Source organism: Branchiostoma lanceolatum, chromosome 1, assembly GCF_035083965.1.
Source record: "Branchiostoma lanceolatum isolate klBraLanc5 chromosome 1, klBraLanc5.hap2, whole genome shotgun sequence".
Classification (NCBI taxonomy): Eukaryota; Metazoa; Chordata; class Leptocardii; order Amphioxiformes; family Branchiostomatidae; genus Branchiostoma; species Branchiostoma lanceolatum.
Window position 1 is genome coordinate 1,743,191 of NC_089722.1, and position 17,652 is coordinate 1,760,842.

Below are 17,652 nucleotides of genomic sequence, written 5' to 3' on the forward strand. Positions count from 1 at the left end.
AACATGGAATAAAGTCTATTTCGAAGTTCTTTTCAGATTATGCTTTCAAAATGTGCTCACCATTTGCTTTATAAGTTATAAAGGTAAACCGTCTTTCAGGGAAGCTCGAGTTTAGGCTGACTAAATCGCGCTGCTAGCGGCAGCCCGATGGATACCGCCCCTCTAGGGGGAGGGGGTCAATAACTCCAGCCAGCGAGAGAGTGTGTATACGGAGACTGGGTTGAGTTAATACATCACAAGTTAAAACTAATAGTAGTGAACAAAATGGCGGCATTTTTCGATGACGTTCTAGAGACCGTCGGCATAGTTTCACTTTTGTATGTTGGACTCAAGGCGTTATGGGGCGTTTGGCGGACAGTAAGACTCTACCTGCTCTCGGGACCTCTTGGGTTGTCTGTGGACTTTAGAAACTACGCAGGAAGGTGGGCAGGTACGTAGCAAGTATTGGCATACGGTAGAATGGATCTTAAGATAAATAGTGCAGTGCGTGACCTTCGACCAATTCACACAAAGAGCCAGTGAGTTTTTACCTCCGTACTTTGTACAGTGCTTGTAGACCCCCTGTATAAGTTATTTTCACATGTTGTTAATAAAGAGAGTCTTGACTTTTTTTCGTTACAGTTGTTACAGGCTCCTCAGACGGAATAGGCAAGGAATATGCTAAGCAGGTAATGTGAATGCGTTTACCTCCCTTGCCATTGTATCCATATGGAAGGAAACTATGACATATGCATTCGTTAGTCTTTTAACACGTTGTAGCTAGGCAATTTCAGAATAGCAAGGTTCTTTCATTTACAACCAAGTAGTTTACAAGAGCCGGCGTTTCGATGACTGTCTGTCATCTTCATCAGGGCATTACTGACTGATACAATTTGAGTCAGTATTGTCCTGATGAAGATGACAGACAGTCATCGAAACGTCGACTTTTATGAAATACTTGGTTGTGAATAAAATAAGTTGCTATTCAGTCTTTCGCCAACCTGATGAAATTATTCACGGTCGCCATATTTCAATTTTCCATATAAAGATATATATGCACAATCCCTATATATAATAATATATACGGCAGAAACATAACACGACACAGAAGTTTTGAAGTCTTGTAACAGCCACATATCGACATGCACATCATGGCTTTATAAAGCTTACTCTTGAATTTTAACAACTAGTATGAACTTCCCCAACGGTTATTCACAATCTAGCCATTTGCCATTCACATGTACAGTATGTATAAATAATAACTAGACCAACTAATGGCGGACTGTGACGCCTAGGGGGAAATAACAGCCTTAGTCCGGGCAAGCCGCCCGATATGATGATGATGATGATAAATCTCTGTGTGTCTTAATCCTAGGACAAAATATTTTTTTTTTTCATTCTTAAATTTCTTTTAGCTGGCAGCTTGCGGGCTGAACATTGTCTTGATCAGCCGATCAGAAGACAAACTCAAGGCTGTAGCTGCAGAGATAGGTGAACATTCGGTTTCTGTGGCGTTTATTTCTGTCTTTGGAATAAAGCAATAACATTGTGCTTCGAGCAAGCACCACAGCCCTGCTCAGCTAGTTCTAATGCGGTAGGGGAAGTAGGATTTTCCAAATGGACTATTTATCGGTATGAGCGTTTTCTCGTGACGTCATCACTGTATCTACCGCCATGTTGGAGTCCCTATTTGCATTTCCGTGAATCATAGGTCAAGTTTCTAATTAAGACATTTAAAGAACTTCTGATTATCTCAAATAAGCATTATTGACTCTATCAAATAATCATCATTGAAAGCCTACATATCAAAGAATATAATTATACCAGAAAAAAAACTTTTAAAAATGCTGTGTACGCTTGAGCTACGATCCATTGAAATTCAAGTAGGGACACCGACATTGCGGTTATCAAAACTCAGATTTCAAATGGTTGGGAATCATTTATATTCAGCCTGAATAGAGATAAAAACTTTGATACAAAACCGGTTAAGATCTGAAGATGCATATGTTCGACTTTGCCCAATTCACAGAAGGCAAATCCGGTGTCCGGACAAAGATAGTGGTGGCAGACTTTGGCTCAACCGAAATCTACCACAACATCAAACAGGAGTTGGAGGGACTCGATATTGTCTGTCTTGGTTAGTAACACCTGAAATATTCTGCTCGATCTTTCCAGAGAGTTTTTAAGAGAAATAATCATAGATAGGGCAAATGTAACGAAGGAGCATAAAAAAGGTTTCTTAAGACTTCTCTCAAACGGATGTGTATGATATATAATCATTATAATAATGAGGTTAACTAAACGTTGGCGCTGACAATACGCCAATACGTTATTGGACCTCGTGTTTTGAATCGATTTTTGGAAACAGACTTGTGTTAATTTGTCCTGTCGAAATGTCTGCATCGGTAAAGCTATAAACAATCTTTCCATTTTATAAGGTATGTATGGGGACATCTTTTTGGCTGAATTATGCACTCAGACTTAACAAGTGACTCTTAAACCAACTTTATGTTTCTATTTTTTCCAGTGAACAATGTAGGCACGGCAGCAGCCACCTACCCGGATTTCTTCCTAAACGTAGATGATGAGGTATATATACGTATAGAAATAGCAAACAAACAAAAACGCCTCCTAAGTATTAAAAGATGAAATTTCTTATATGTCTTTTCTTTATCTGAGTGATCTATTGATGGTTACAAGAGGAAGCCAAGGTAAACATTCGATTCCATTACTTGCTAAAACTGTGCGTGAACAAAAATGAAATGATGCACGGTTCTCGCTAATATATAACTTGCATTTTTCATTTAAAAAACGTTATTATACCTCTCACAAAACCAGGATCTGAATCTGAATCAACTAGATAAATGCTAGCTTGCTTCATTTCTATGCCCATATATTTGTCACTTCAACATTTCTATCATCTGAATATTTTAGGTAAATAAAACCCCAAGCCAAGATAGCCGCCATGTAAATTTGACATTGTAACGTGGTAGTCGTGTATTCTAATAGTATTGCCTTTGTATCATTTACCAGATGAACGACCTGATGGTGAATGTCAATGTGATGTCCGTGGTCAAGGTCCGTTTGATGTCATTTAATTCCTGACTTTGAATATCTTTAGATGTATGAAGCATATTGGCTATATGTTTCTATTCATTCATTCATCCATCCATTCATTCATTTATCCATCTATTTATCCAGTCATTCATTTAGTTCGTTAATCAACAAGACAGAAAAAAACAACAGAAAAAGAATGTTTGTGTCCAGACATTGGATTGGATTTACATACTCGTTTCCAAGTACACTCAAAGCACACTCCGAGTGCTTAGAAATGCGTGTGTAAACCTAGCCATAGATAACTTGTTTGATGAGTTGACATTATACTTACAATGAAGCAAATTAAAGCATTCTTTTTCACGTCGATTTTCAGATGACCAGGATCGTGCTGCCAGGGATGGTGGAGAGGTAAGATGTCATTGCTTCTGTGCTATCTCCGATTGGTTGTATCAAACCATCGCTGATTGGTTGAAGAATCAACCAATCACAGATAAATATATCCTGGTTAATACGAAACGTCTGGAATGGACCAATCGAACAGCACTACGCTGCATACCAAATCACTACAAGTAGCCTTTTCCTGGGCCTATCATAGCCTAGTTGGCAATATCTACGACGTTACTGTGTGTCTTTAACATCTCGATCATCATATAATCACCATTGATAGAAAAATCGGAATTCATTCTACAGTTTGTAGGTCTAACCATCTAACATGGCGGACAATATTACGTCATTAATACGTCATAGTCACGTGAGCGCAAACACCCGATATTTCATGAATGAATGAATGATTTTATTGCACAACAATTGTATCGGTGACAATGTATGGCAATTTCATGAATGTGTTATCTATCAGGAAGAAGGGCGTGGTCATCAACATCTCCTCGACGTCAGGGGAGGTTCCCTTTCCTCTGCTGACTACATACGCGGGCACAAAGGTTTGTTATGGATCATTCACTATGGTTTATGTACATCGAGAAGTGTGACATCAATATGTATGATACATTGTAAACAGCAACAGAATAAGGTATCTTACATTGTCAGACGTTTCAGACAGCAACCGGTATGTTTCATGGGTTTCTTCATCAGTTCATATTTCGACGAAAGCCAGTAGACGCTTATGAGTCTATAATTCTTTTTTTTTTTTTAATCTCCAAAATTATAGGCCTTTGTGACGCAGTTCTCTCGTAGTTTGGCCGTAGAGTATGAGGGAAAAGGTATCATTGTACAGGTATGGAAAACAATTCTTTTTTTATCACTTACATGTATCATCTGAGTCCGCATGGCCGGCATAATACAACACATTATCAACAGGCAGCAGCTGGTTACTAGTATATTACACATCTCACACATAGCCTTTGCACATATCTATATATAGAATATAAATGTCTAAATTGAAGTCAATGCGTAATTTGATAACGTAACTGACATTATCAAGTGGTAGCGTTCATGACATCAGCTCTTGTACACATGTACAGACAACGTAACATTAACACATAGATAAATAATGAGACAATGGTCAAAAATAAAATCTATGTCAGAAAGTAAAAACAAATGAAGGTATTTTTGTTGTTTTCAGGCTGTCACCCCCGGGACCGTATCGACAAGTATGAGTGGGTACCAGCCTGTTAACGCCATGATACCCAGCCCGGCGTCTTTCGTTAGCTCCGCCTTGAAAACAGTTGGAGTCGTGGGTCTAACATGTGGCTACTTTGCACATTCATTGCAGGTAGGTACACTACCAATAGGTTAAGCCCCTATGTCGCTGGACCCGCGGCACGTTAGCGGTGTTTATCTATTCATTATTTATTTCAACTTCGTTAAGATACAAAATGTATGATAACAGGACAAGAGAAACAGGACGGATCCTTTCTCTAGCTTCTGTCCGACATCCAATAAAATAAAAAGACAACAAAACACATACAGATTCGTTTCGCATGGATTAAATCCGTCGAGCGCGGTGTCAAATCGCTTGGTCGCAGTGAGGTCGCCAACGTGCCGCGGGTCCATTGAGAGGTGGGCTTTAGCCTTGAAGAAAAGAAAATCCCTACTTCTACCAGGGGTGTAAATGTAACTTTGAAAAAACCTAACATGAAGTGACCATAGTGAAAAAATACGTAAAATGGACACTATATTGGAGTATTTACCCATCATGTTAACATAAAGGATATATTGACACCACTGGCAGAGGAAGGGGTTACTGTTCTTCAAGGCTAGTCTATGGGTCGAACGCTTTGGAACGTCATGAGCTCACAATCGCTACGACAACAGAAATTTTTCGCAGAATTTCATTTGTAACCGACAAACAACACCAACAAAAGCATTTGTAATTTGATGATGCATACTAGGCTGTTTGTCGTGACGTCACAACTACCGCCGTGTTGATTGTATGGAAAGTTTCAAATGGTGGCCGGTCATTTCGAACGTACAGAGAAAGTGATTCTGAAAAAATTCAACTCATTCATAGCTCGGTAATATATGAATTTCGAATAGGAAAATGCAGACAATTTTAGGAAAGCCGCATTCAGGAACTTCCGCACGACTTGCTCATCAAATACATTGATTGCCGACATGCGTAGCTTGTATCCCACCGCTGCCACCATGTTTTGTTTTATTAATTATTTTTTATTATTTCATATTAAAAAAAAGCCATTGCTGCACAGTGCTGAATTGCAGCCTTTGTACAAATGTCCATCTTTTACATGTTCTCAGGACTTAAAAGGCATTACACATTGAATAAAAGTATTTCAATAAGATTATACGTCTACGTTAAGTCTATCTAAAACACTAATATATACAGACATTTAGCAGCAGTCGTTTAACAGACGAACGCAATATGGTAGTGTACTGTTTGCCATGCGCTGTGTACGACACTTAAACTGTGATAGATTGGTACTGTTTCTGAGTGTTCTGTTGTGGACATCCCCCCTTCGTGATGGTAGCCACATGTTGTGCGCTGTTATGTTCTAACACAGCCGATCACAACAGTAATTATTTCCATGTCCTCTCCACAGCTGTGGATCGTGGGTCTGTTTCCCCAAGACATGTTCGCTAGATGGGTGCTGATGCCGACTTTGCAGATGTACCAAAAGACGACACAACAGAAGAAGGAAAAGTAAATAGTGAGCATCGTGCAAATAAAATAGCAATACAAGATGCTAAAGCTATGCCTCCTCGCCTCCTGTGCATTTTTACGACGTTGTTCATGTACTGTATACAATATACATAAGTAGACTGAACTCACAATGTCTTATACATACCGTCTTCCCTTCACAACTACAAACGGTAACCTGGTTATTCTGGAGCTTGATTTACCTTGAGAATCACTATCTACTGTAGAGTGGAACTCGTTGTAATCGCAACTTCATTGCAAAATCATGGCCGACGGCTAATTGCATACAAAGTTAAGAAAAGCAAAACGCTTATTAACAACGTGTATATACTTAATAGAGAAGAAGAATTAGAGAAGAAGAATTAAAAGCGAAAGGACAACTATACTAAGTCTATTTCTACGTAAAACATTTGTTGGGGTTTACTTCTTTGCCATAGTCGAATTCGGTCTTTTTTTTTTTTTACATAGTTGAGGCAATATGCGGGTATAAGATGTCGTTTGATGTAATACAACAAGTCGCCGCAGGGTGTCATTGTTCATCCGGGACCGGACAAGCGATAAGGGGAAGAAAATGTCGGCCAGTGTCCGACTACCGAAAAGGCATTGTCTGTATATACAGTCATATAAACCGGCGTTTATGTTGTTACCCACTGACACGAATGAATCAATGATATGTACATCTGTTATAAGGTAAAGATAAACTGGGTTTTCTAGATCTACAAACAAGAGCTGTTATGCGCTTACTGGCACAGTGTTGTGACCATTATATTACAGACAACTTTACATCGGGACTAGATTACTATTTATAGGGGGGCGTTCAAACAACGTTATATAACAGTAACTAAAACAACACTACGTCACACGAAATCATAATTTTGATTGTTATCTTCCAAAGACAAAACGTAATCATTCTTCATGTATAACCCAAACAATTGAGTCTGCAACCATGCATGTCACCGAGGACCTTGCATCCCCCCCTACTGCAGACAACATGAATATATTTGTTTTGTTAAAGGGAGAATCGTCACATTGCAAAATACGTAAGCGCCGGTGGTCAGTGAATTCGTCTGTAAAAGGGACCCTACTGGAGAGTTCCACAAGCTCTAATCTACAACTTGCGGTCCGGAAAATCTTCGATTTCAAGCATTACAGGATTCCAAATCTTAAGGTACACATCCCTATTATTTGTCATAGTTTGTCAATGTCACGCAGCTACCTCTGAACAGATAGTAAAGTTTTGCTTAGTAATACTGGAAGGTTTTCTGACAGCCCAATTTCGAAATGGTTGAAGAAGGTTGCATAGAGCAGTTGGCCTTAGGCTAGGACGTAGGCCGAGGTTAGAAAAAGGGTCGGATTACACGCAGACGCTAACACAAAATGTACCAACATTTTAGATTGCTTTATTTGCTTATCCCGTTGTTTCTAAATATACCTCTAATTTTCATAGGTAGCTATGCTTTGATAGCCTCCAGTTCATTTAAGAGGAAAATGATGAATCTGAACTCATGAAAGTGCTGATACTGAGTTCGATCAAAGTTATTGCTCTATCTATTTATTGATTATGTGGTAGTAGTAGTATTAGTAGTAGTAGTAGTAGCAGTAGTAGAAGTAGTAGTAGTAGTAGTAGTAGCTATTAGTAGTAGTAGTAGTAGTATTAGACTGGTTTATTTACCACTCAGGGTGGACAAAAACTGTTCGTAGCCCAAGGACGTGATTTTACGCACGTGTCACCAAGTAAACCAGAAAAACCAGGTCCCCTGTCCCCACATGTAGGTGTGTACACCGCCCAGCTGGTCATTTTGGAAAGCCGGCAGCGTCTGCATGTAATTGAAAACAACTTGCTCCTCGCCGACAAGCCCATTTGGGTAGGTAATTTTCATACTGATTTCTCTGATTGAAGCCTTAAGCTGGCGGAAGATACTTTCTTGTAGAATAGTTCATTCCTGAAACTACGTCAAAAATCATCATCATAAATACCCCCAGATGACCCCGTGAGGGGTAAAGTAGGGGTGGGGGGGTCCCAGGCTAAGGCGGACAGGCCGAGATTAGTGAACAATATAGTGAAGGTGGTGCTACCCTAGCCTGACAAATCGCGCTCCTAGTGTCCAGCCTGTTTCCGTAACCGCCTTTAACCCTTGGGTGGGGGTCAGTAACCTCCGGCTGAGAGCTTGTGTAAATACAGGCTAGTGCTACCCACGTTGGAAATATTTCAGGTCGCATGGTGTATGTCTGTAATTGCTATAACTCATTCGATGGGCCCAAAAAGCCTGTTGTCATTCTTTCCTGACAGTAAATATCAGTATCCATTACACTAGTATGTACTTCTTTAGTCGTTCTTATAATGCTCTCCCTGATTCTGCCGAACCAGTGCAATGGCCTTGTGCAGTTATCCGTACAAAAAGTTGACCGCTGAAGGTCGTCATTTGAATCATAAAAGGATGAGGACATTTGAAACAACTGACATTATAACAAAAATAACAAAAAAACTCTAAATCAGTTTGAATGTTTCTACATCTGCTTAAACGTATATTTTATCTTCATTTCGTTGCAGGAAGATGTTCTTAATGACGCTATCCGCAAGTCTGTTGATGATACTTTTTGTAACCTGGTTAATGGACTACATCAGACGATGGCGGATGCCCCCGGGGCCGTTTCCATGGCCAATCATTGGAAATTCCTCAGGTATGTACTCACAAGTCATCAAAATGACTCGATTATCTCAACATGGACCAAGAAGAAACCACGAAGACATTTTCTTGTGTGTCAATCGAAATGTATCAATGTCCGTTTTCATGGTTTTGTTGGTAGTATTACATTGTGATAATTTCGTACATTGTATGAACGAAATGTAAACAAAACAAAAAACAAAAACAGATATAGTGTTTGGGATAATCAGTAATTTTAAAAATGTGGTTCGTCCGTCAATCTGAGGATCGGTCCGAGGACCGCCGTCATCCATCATTTGGTTGGGTGAAATGTGTCCTCATGTCAATGTTGAAAATTAAATAAACAACAACTGGCAACCATTCATATATTCATATCATTCATTCCGGCCTAATATAGGGTAGGGAATTTTCCGTGCAGCCTTCATGGCCACTGCTTCGCCTACCGAGCCATTTAGCTGATAGTTGTCAAGCTTGCATAAGCTTGATGTTTCTGACTTTGTTTAGGGAGAAGAGATGCTGCGCCAAAAATGGTTACTCAAGCAACTGGATAAAATTTTGAAACAGTCAGACGTTTCAGACAGCATCCGCTGTCTTTCATCAGTGACTAGGGATAGGACTGGGAAACCAGCTTTATACCAAAACTCTGAATAGATATGATAATGAGGTTAAGAAAACTTAGGATGTCTTGATGTAGTCTTCAAAAGAAAATTAATTCAAGACAAGGTTTATGCTAATAGTTCAATAAGCTACTGTAACAGAAGAGATGCTTCATCAGTGAGCGTTAGTTCAATACCCAGAAGTGGTCAATGCGTCATTCCACTGAGCAAACTCGTTACAAAATTGTATTGCAGTGTTTTCTGGGAAATTCCACTTGACCTTCATTGACCTTGCGAAGACGTACGGAGACGTTTTCAGCCTGAAGCAGGGCGTGACTGACGTGGTTGTGCTGAACAGCGTGGATGCAGTACGAGAGGCTCTGGTGGAGAAGAGTGTTGCGTTTTCGGGCAGACCCCATAGTCAATCTCGTGAGTATGATTAAACATTTACTAACATAATTCCACCAGAGTACATCATCTCGCCATCCTAAAAAATATACGTCCAATCAGATCTCCTACCCAACGTCCCCCAGTTTAATGCACTCCTGTATGTATATCTAACCCATGCTTACCTGGGGTTTTGGGGTGTTACACTAGAGATCTCACCGCTTTTCAACGTGGCGGTGGATTAATGATATTGGAGGTTACATATATGACGAGAAATGCAGAGTTGACGACAGACGCAAGAATGAATTGACCAAAAAAGGACGAATATACTCTATTCAATTTCTAGACTAAATTACTTGACTTGATTTATGTAATTTCTAGTTGCACTTAGAATCAGCTTTGGTCCCCATGGGGTGTTGTCTAGACTATACTTTCACGACTTGGATTCGTGGCACTTTTTGTCCTTACCTACACACGCGCACACACACACACATACACACACACACATGCGCGCGCGCGCGCGCACACACACATATATACACACATTTACTTTCATTAAATGCTCACACCTTCTCTGTTACGTTGTAGTTGATATAAGGACGGAGGGCAGGAGAAACATGGCCTTTACCGACTACAGTCCGGCCTGGAAACAGCACAGGAGGCTCGTCAAGAGTGCCCTCAGGTTCGTCTCAGATACTACGATCGAATGCAAAGATCATCAACAAGACGACAGCCATGAACGTGTACAAAAAGCTATTGGATTATTGCCTTGTGAGAAATATCGAGTTAAAGAGAAAATGAATGCCTATCTTGGTACATCATGTCTACCTGCCTGCCTGAGTGCCTAGGTCATCTCTAGGGCAGTTCCATGTTCACCGTCCTGAGCCCCAGCTTCTGCTAACTTTTAAGACCTTTAGACTCTGTGTTGCTACATCATTCGTACTTTTATGAAAATGAACTTGGAAAAATGACACTCGCCTTTATGCGTCTGTACAGTGTATTGTATTGTGGGAGGGTGGCATTGCAGGAAAACATGTAACGCCATCGCTAATGATAGACCAGCCGTGTCCCTAATCCTTCCGTGCCACGTATTAAGTACATTGCAACCAGCTGGAATAAGTACAATATATCTTTGATCTGATACTAGTGTATGGACGTTTGACGTTGAAATGGTGACATTGAAATTCTCCCTACTTCACCAATCAATTATCATAAGAAAAGAGCACTTAAGCAATATCAGCCATTTGAAGATGTCACTTTCCTCCCTCAGGGAATATGCATCGGACAGGAAACTGGAAACTAAATCCCATGAAGCCCTTCAAGACACCATCGGGGAGCTCGTGAAGGTCGAGGGTCAAGCAGTGGATCTCAATGAGCACATCTTCAAGCTGGTCTACAACGTCGTCTGTCCAGTTGTCTTCGGTGTCAGGTATATAAAGATTATCATCATTTGATACCGCTTTGGTATAGACTGACCAAATCATGCTGCGAACAAATCATTCTACTGGTCAGCCCATAGAAGCCTGGTGGCCAGCACCTCAAATTTCTGTTGATCTATGCATATGACAGGGAACAAATATTGCCAGACTTAAAACTGTCTGTTATCACGGTGTCGGAGGGTGTGGTGGGTCCAAATGCTGCTTCTATACTTTATTGCCACTATTTCTCACTAGGCAAAATAAACAACGTACATAGATCATTCTTGTGACGTAACTGTCTCTTTCTAAGAAAACATGTTACGCTGTGCCTGTTGGACCTCCTATGTTGAAACAATAGGCTCAGCTAGGTATGCTTGTAACATGTATTTCTTTTGAAGAATCATCCATATCTTAACAATATTATGAATAAAAAGACTCTTTTTACACAACCAAGAGATTCATTCCACCGACGTTTCGGTGATTATCTGTCACCTTCTTCGAGGCAATTTTGACTGGTTCACATAGTAATGCAGCACAGGTCTTTTTTATTCAGTGACTTACCAACCTCATGATGAAACTATTCACGAATATTATGAATATTGCAGCAGATTCGAGCTGCAGGATGAGGATTTCCAGATCCTGTTTAAGTTCAGTGACGATTTATTCAGACAAGATGCTCCTCTCGGCGACATCTACCCCTCACTTGGATTCCTTCCTAATAAAGGTATAAAGCAAATAGGCTAATTATTTATGTACAAGAATTGTCCAACCCGAATTGTTGAATAGGAGGGGAGGGGTAATCAATTTCTAATCAAGTCATTATGTGATTTTACAATATTTGATACTCTTCAAAGAATGGTTGTTCAGTTTTTGTATTTAGTTCAAATATCGTAACAGTGACAATATCATTGCTTCCTAGTTCGTGGCAGAGCTCATGTAGCCAATAATCTGTTAAGTGTGAACTGCATGGCTAAGCTTCATAGATTCCTTCCCAAATTGGCACACAAACCCAAATACATGCATTATAAACAAATAATGGTGACCAGTTAGTAGAAAATACTGAAACTATAATTTTTCTTCCCATTTCCTTGTACGCATGCACAGCAAAGAATGACCTACAGAGGCTGATGGACCCTTTTCTGGGGTACTGCAAACGTCAAGTGGACCGGCATCGCAAGGAGTTCAACCCAGGTAAGATATTACGCCAAAAATAATTACTCAAGCAACTGGATAAGATTTTGAAACAGTCAGACGTTTCAGACAGTATCCACTGTCTTTCGTCAGTGACTAACGATAGGACTGAGAACACCAGGTTTTATACCAAAACTCTGAATAGATATGTTAATGAGGTAAAGACAATTTACCTCATTAACCCCGCCCTCAACAGGAAAGGGGGTCTACGCGTTCAACTTTCAGGCACCTGGGATAATGCACTGCCCCCCACCCCCCACCCCCGGACAAGCAACATTTAGTTACTGTTACTAGAACAACAGTAGCTAATTGAACTATTGGCATAAACTTTGTCTTGAATTAATCTTCTTTTTAAGACTACTTCAAGACATCCTAAATTGTCTTTACCTCATTAACATATCTATTCAGAGTTTTGGTATAAAACCTGGTGTTCTCAGTCCTATCGTTAGTCACTGACGAAAGACAGTGGATACTGTCTGAAACGTCTGACTGTTTCAAAATCTTATCCAGTTGCTTGAGTAATTATTTTTGGCGTATCTTATTACCTGGATGTCTAACCTTCATCAACGTATCAGGTAAGATATTATCAAATAGTGTCGGTGGTGGTTAGGGGAATAGGGACCAATCACACAATCAATATTTTGTCAAGATACTCAATGATCACGCGGTAATGTCGTTCTGACGTCATCTTGCTGGTGTCTACTTTTCTGTGTCTGTTAGATTGATCACTTGTCAGAAGCCTCCGTCACAGCGAACACATGTATTTCCTAATCATGGCTTTGTTGCTAAGCCCGTCCTCAATAGATTATTTCTATGCTACAAATAATGTCAACCCATACGTATACTGACAGTCATCTACGACTTTGAAGGACTACCAAGACTATGATTACGCTAACTCTCGCTTTCTTGGCCTTTACTGAGTTAGCTCTCTACAAAGCTAGAATGAGTATTTAAAAGATTTAAGACGAAGACATTGCATTCTTCGCAAACTGATATTCATAGGCGGCATGATGGCACAGCCAGTATCTGGGGTCGGGTCGTGTGGCACAACGGCAGAGCGTTCGGCTATATGAACCAAGTGGTCCCGGGTTCGACTCCTGTCATGTCACCGATCTTGTGCCCTTTGGAAAGGCACTTTACACGACTTTCCTCACTCCACCCAGGTGTGAATGGGTACCTGACTTCGGTTGGGGAAGGCCGTATTGAGGTCACCTGGTGGCGCCGAGTGGCAGCCGCCCAGACCCTTGCGACAGTTCCACAAAGTGCAAGTGTGGATAGAATATGTATATCAAGTCATATGTGAAACCTGTAAACCCTGCATCAATTCAGCACTAGAAAGGCTGCCATTGCGGGTAATTTCTGACCAATGAAAACCATTATTATTATATATCTCGCTACAGATAATCTGCGTGACATCACAGACCACATGATCAAGGCTCAAAAGGAGGCAGTAGAGGAGGGAGCCCTCGACATCAATGCCCTGACAGACACTCATCTTAGACAAGTTGTAGCTGACGTCTTCTTGGGTGAGTTTTCACGTACAAACTTTGCCTCCAGATATTGAACCATAATTGCCTTTACGTTGATGAAGGTTAGACACCCAGATAATAAGATACGCCAAAAAACTGTTATTCATCAGCAACTGAACTAGATAAAAGTTTGAAACAGTACTACGATTCAGACAGCATCCGCTATCTTTCGTCAGTAACCAGAAGCATAATTGCGTTTGCCACGGACGTATCCGGACAAAAGAATTATCCTAGGCACAATAGTGTTGTTTTATAGTGCAACATCACCCCTGGTGTACCGGACGTCGATGTTTGGATGAATACGGAGTTATTTTGTTTGGAACATGAACGTAGAGACAACATCTTAAGCTGTCGTGAGAATAACTCCTAGTGTGAGAGACCACATTGGACTCTCCCTCCACCCGGTGTATATACTAGTACTAGACTCTTCCAGTGACCTCCGAGGAGGTCACGGATACAGACGAGTAGAGACATGAATTAAGAGATGATGGGACTGTCTGCATGATCTGTGGCTGCTCCTTGATCTAAGCCTGGAGATTCACCTAGGGGCGAGGGACAGGCCTGAAATGGCTCGTTACACTAGTAACTTGCCTGCAACTTACAGGCGGTACGGAGACGACAACCCAGGCCCTCCGCTGGGCCATCCTGTTCCTCGCTGCCCACCCGGAGGTCCAGGAGAAGGTGGCTGCTGAGTTGGACGGTGCGGTGGGCCGTGACAGGCTGCCTGAGCTGTCCGACCGGGAGGCCACTCCGTACACGGAGGCAACCGTCAATGAAGTGCTGAGAATGGGACTCATCGATCCATTGTCCTTACCGCATGCTACGATTGTAGACACGTCACTGCGTGAGTACGGGTTTACTTATGTCTTGTGTTTAGAAACATTCTTACTCCAAACAAAAGAGAGCTTATGGGATTGACGTAGGGCGTAAAAGCTCGGTATGATCAAAGCTGGTTGCTTTATAAGTCGATGATGTTGTACATAGCCATTCATTTGAATCAATTCTAGACCGATTCGTTATATTGTGAGATCACGGTAGCAATTTATGAACTAGTAGGTAGAGATAATTAGAATTTATTGCCTTGTTGAGCTAAAGGTTTTAAACACAATATTAGGCTAATAGTTAAGCTATGTTTCCAGATGTTGTGTGTACATTCGAAACTACAGTGTTGCAACTAGCCTACCAACAATCTTACACAACTAGTAGATGTTTAACCTTATATATGATACAGTGGATCATCATCATCATATATGATTCAAACTCTACTACTGGATAAATTACGGAGACCTTTCGAGTGACACCCATCACTCTTCTTCAGCGTCACTAGAGTCCGTAATTTATCCGTTAGTAGAGTTTGAATTGTATGCAAGCATTACTTACTTGACTTACTTGACTTATGTCGAGTGTCAGTCTCCCTCCGCCACTCGAACCACTCTGCCAGCCCAGAAACGTCTGTCTTCCTGGTTTTCTCTTCCCGTGCAGGGGTACCCAGAGCACCAGACTGGACACCACTTCCTTAACTGGCTATCTAATCTTAATTAAAGGAGTAAATGGTTTTACCTGCTTTCCCCCAGGAGGTTACCACATTCCCAAAGGCACAGTGGTTCTACCGAATCTGTGGGCTCTGCACCATGACCCTATCATTTGGAAGGATCCTCACAACTTCCGCCCGGAACGGTTCTTGGATGAGAGTGGCAAGCTGATACCAAAGCCTTTTTCTCTGATGCCTTTCAGGTCAGTATGGCATTAGTTCTACATTTCCTCAACTCTGACATCTCTATTGGTATCTAACACGAGATCTGTGCAATCACATGACAGGTTCAACATCTAAATGAAAATTTTGTGGGCTTGTAAACTTCATCTAAAGAAAATCAAATGACAGACACCATGTTACGAACAGAGAAACCAATACAAGAGCATACGGTCACGTATCCTGTGGCAGGCTTATCTAACGCATATAGTTAGACACTGGTTTGATTTATAATGTACATGGTAGCCCTTTTGATTTATACATTGGCAGATCCCATTCTTTTCAAATTAGTCGTTTGACGTAGAGGTGAACTGCTGAAAGCTTGTTTGTTTGAACCTTTGTTTATTCATGATAAGCTCAAATCGGCACGCAGGCCGCTTTTCATTGAGGTCATGAGGGAAGAGGTAAGGGTCAGGTACAATATAACAGAGATACACAGTCATTTGAGTCCTAATAATTATAACAACATATATCTTTACATATTTATGGTACATCAATCTACAGCTCTCGGGACAGTTGAGCCCAATTATCCCCTAGACGAGAAAGATAATGGCCCGATTTACACACGGGTTTTATAGTCAAGTTGTAGTCGACTCAGGACTGTGCAAGGAGAACCTCGGGCCATTCAAGTAACGTTTTCTGGTAGGAAAAATCCACTTGAACAGCCAAAGATCCTCATACACAGCCCCGAGTCGACTCAGAAAACGTCTGTGTTAATCCTTACCTTAGACCTTAGGTTCTCCTGTGCCTACATTGGGTAGCATGTTTCCATCTCTACCGGTCGGTCGCCGCTTCTTCTGCCTCTTACCATGGTACGCCAAAAAGCAATTACTCAAACAACTGGATATGATTTTGGAAACGGTCAGACGTTTCAAGTAGCATCCACTACTTTTCGTCAGTGACTGTGAGCAAGATCAGTTGAACAGCAGGTTTATAACCACGAACTATGAATTGATATGCAAATAAGGAGAAGACATGGTATGCCGGCTCTTTTGAGATCCCATAGGAAGGTCCGTGTGTGTAAAACGAGCCTGTGCACTATGTAATACAGGCCAATATTGTTAATCAGTTCTTCATTCTCTCCTTTAGTGTTGGTCGCCGTGCATGTCCCGGTGAGAAGATGGGGATGGCTGATACATATCTCCTGATGGGAGGACTGGTCCAGAACTTCACCTTCAGCTTCCCGGAGGGTGAGATGTCACCTGACTTCAGCTCAGATGAAACGGGCGGAGGTCATGTCTGCCAACCTGCACCATACAAGGTGGTTCTGACCTACCGGAAATAGATACACGACCACCGGAAATGATAGAAAAAGGCTAAAAGTAGTACGAGTCACCAGGAACATATGGTGAAATTGAAGAAAAAAATACGTGGACATATATCATGGTGTAGATTATGATTCAAATATGGAACAAGAAACGTATGAGAAGGTCTGAACTCTTTGGCAACGCAAGAAAATATAAACTACATCGCGATCGTGTGTGCTCCTTTCCCTGAATGCCTGTTTGTATGCATTATATATTTGTAGTTAGTTAGTTAGATTTTTCGTAGCTAGTGAATTAGTTATTTGTAGCTGGTGAGTTTTAGGATATTTGTAGCTAGTGAGTTAGATATGTGTAGCTAGTTAGATATGTGTAGCTAGTGAGTTCGATATGCGTAGCTAGTTAGTTAGATATGCGTAGCTAGTTAGTTAGATATGCGTAGCTAGTTAGTTAGATATGCGTAGCTAGTTAGTTAGATATGTGTAGCTAGCGAGTTCGATATGCGTAGCTAGTTAGTTAGATATGTGTAGCTAGTGAGTTAGATATGCGTAGCTAGTTAGTTAGATATGTGTAGCTAGTGAGTTTTTAGATACTGGTAGCAAGTGGGTTAGATATTTACAGGCATTTAGTTTGGTACTGTTTGCTGCTTAATGTAAGTTATTAAGAAGAACAACAACAACAAAAGAATATGATTTACATTTCTAT

The 17,652-nt window shown here is 40.9% G+C and overlaps 2 protein-coding genes across 4 annotated transcripts; both read left to right on the forward strand.

The window, feature by feature from the left end:
- The first annotated feature begins 264 nt into the window (after positions 1–264).
- LOC136429096 (very-long-chain 3-oxoacyl-CoA reductase-B-like) lies at positions 265–6,203 on the forward strand. The gene is made up of 11 exons (XM_066418979.1): positions 265–430; positions 622–668; positions 1,395–1,470; positions 2,009–2,116; positions 2,507–2,568; positions 3,013–3,057; positions 3,410–3,444; positions 3,893–3,974; positions 4,202–4,267; positions 4,616–4,765; positions 6,051–6,203. The coding sequence occupies exons 1-11, from the start codon at positions 265–267 to the stop codon at positions 6,153–6,155; spliced, it is 942 nt and encodes a 313-aa protein (XP_066275076.1). The 3' UTR covers positions 6,156–6,203.
- A 917-nt stretch (positions 6,204–7,120) lies between these two features.
- LOC136429068 (steroid 17-alpha-hydroxylase/17,20 lyase-like) lies at positions 7,121–17,649 on the forward strand. 3 transcript variants are annotated; one of them, XM_066418957.1, is made up of 12 exons: positions 7,121–7,316; positions 7,922–8,013; positions 8,700–8,830; positions 9,666–9,839; positions 10,386–10,479; positions 11,068–11,226; positions 11,821–11,939; positions 12,320–12,406; positions 13,807–13,932; positions 14,540–14,779; positions 15,510–15,669; positions 16,775–17,649. In XM_066418957.1, exons 3-12 carry the CDS (start codon positions 8,704–8,706, stop codon positions 16,968–16,970), a joined length of 1,482 nt encoding a protein of 493 aa, XP_066275054.1. In that variant the 5' UTR covers positions 7,121–7,316; positions 7,922–8,013; positions 8,700–8,703; the 3' UTR covers positions 16,971–17,649. The 3 variants fall into 3 exon arrangements, with proteins under 3 accessions (XP_066275054.1, XP_066275058.1, XP_066275065.1); XM_066418968.1 differs by having other exon boundaries at positions 7,124–7,316; positions 11,824–11,939; XM_066418961.1 differs by lacking the exon at positions 7,922–8,013.
- The last annotated feature ends 3 nt before the right edge of the window (positions 17,650–17,652 follow it).

Coding starts and splice junctions, on each gene's coding strand:
- LOC136429096 (XM_066418979.1), top strand. CDS start 265: ATGGCGGCATTTTTCGATGACGTTCTAGAGACCGTCGGCATAGTTTCA. Junction 431..621: donor CTACGCAGGAAGGTGGGCAG/GTACGTAGCAAG, acceptor TTTTCGTTACAG/TTGTTACAGGCTCCTCAGAC. Junction 3,058..3,409: donor ATGTGATGTCCGTGGTCAAG/GTCCGTTTGATG, acceptor GTCGATTTTCAG/ATGACCAGGATCGTGCTGCC.
- LOC136429068 (XM_066418957.1), top strand. CDS start 8,704: ATGTTCTTAATGACGCTATCCGCAAGTCTGTTGATGATACTTTTTGTA. Junction 8,831..9,665: donor AATCATTGGAAATTCCTCAG/GTATGTACTCAC, acceptor ATTGTATTGCAG/TGTTTTCTGGGAAATTCCAC. Junction 15,670..16,774: donor TTTTCTCTGATGCCTTTCAG/GTCAGTATGGCA, acceptor TCTCTCCTTTAG/TGTTGGTCGCCGTGCATGTC.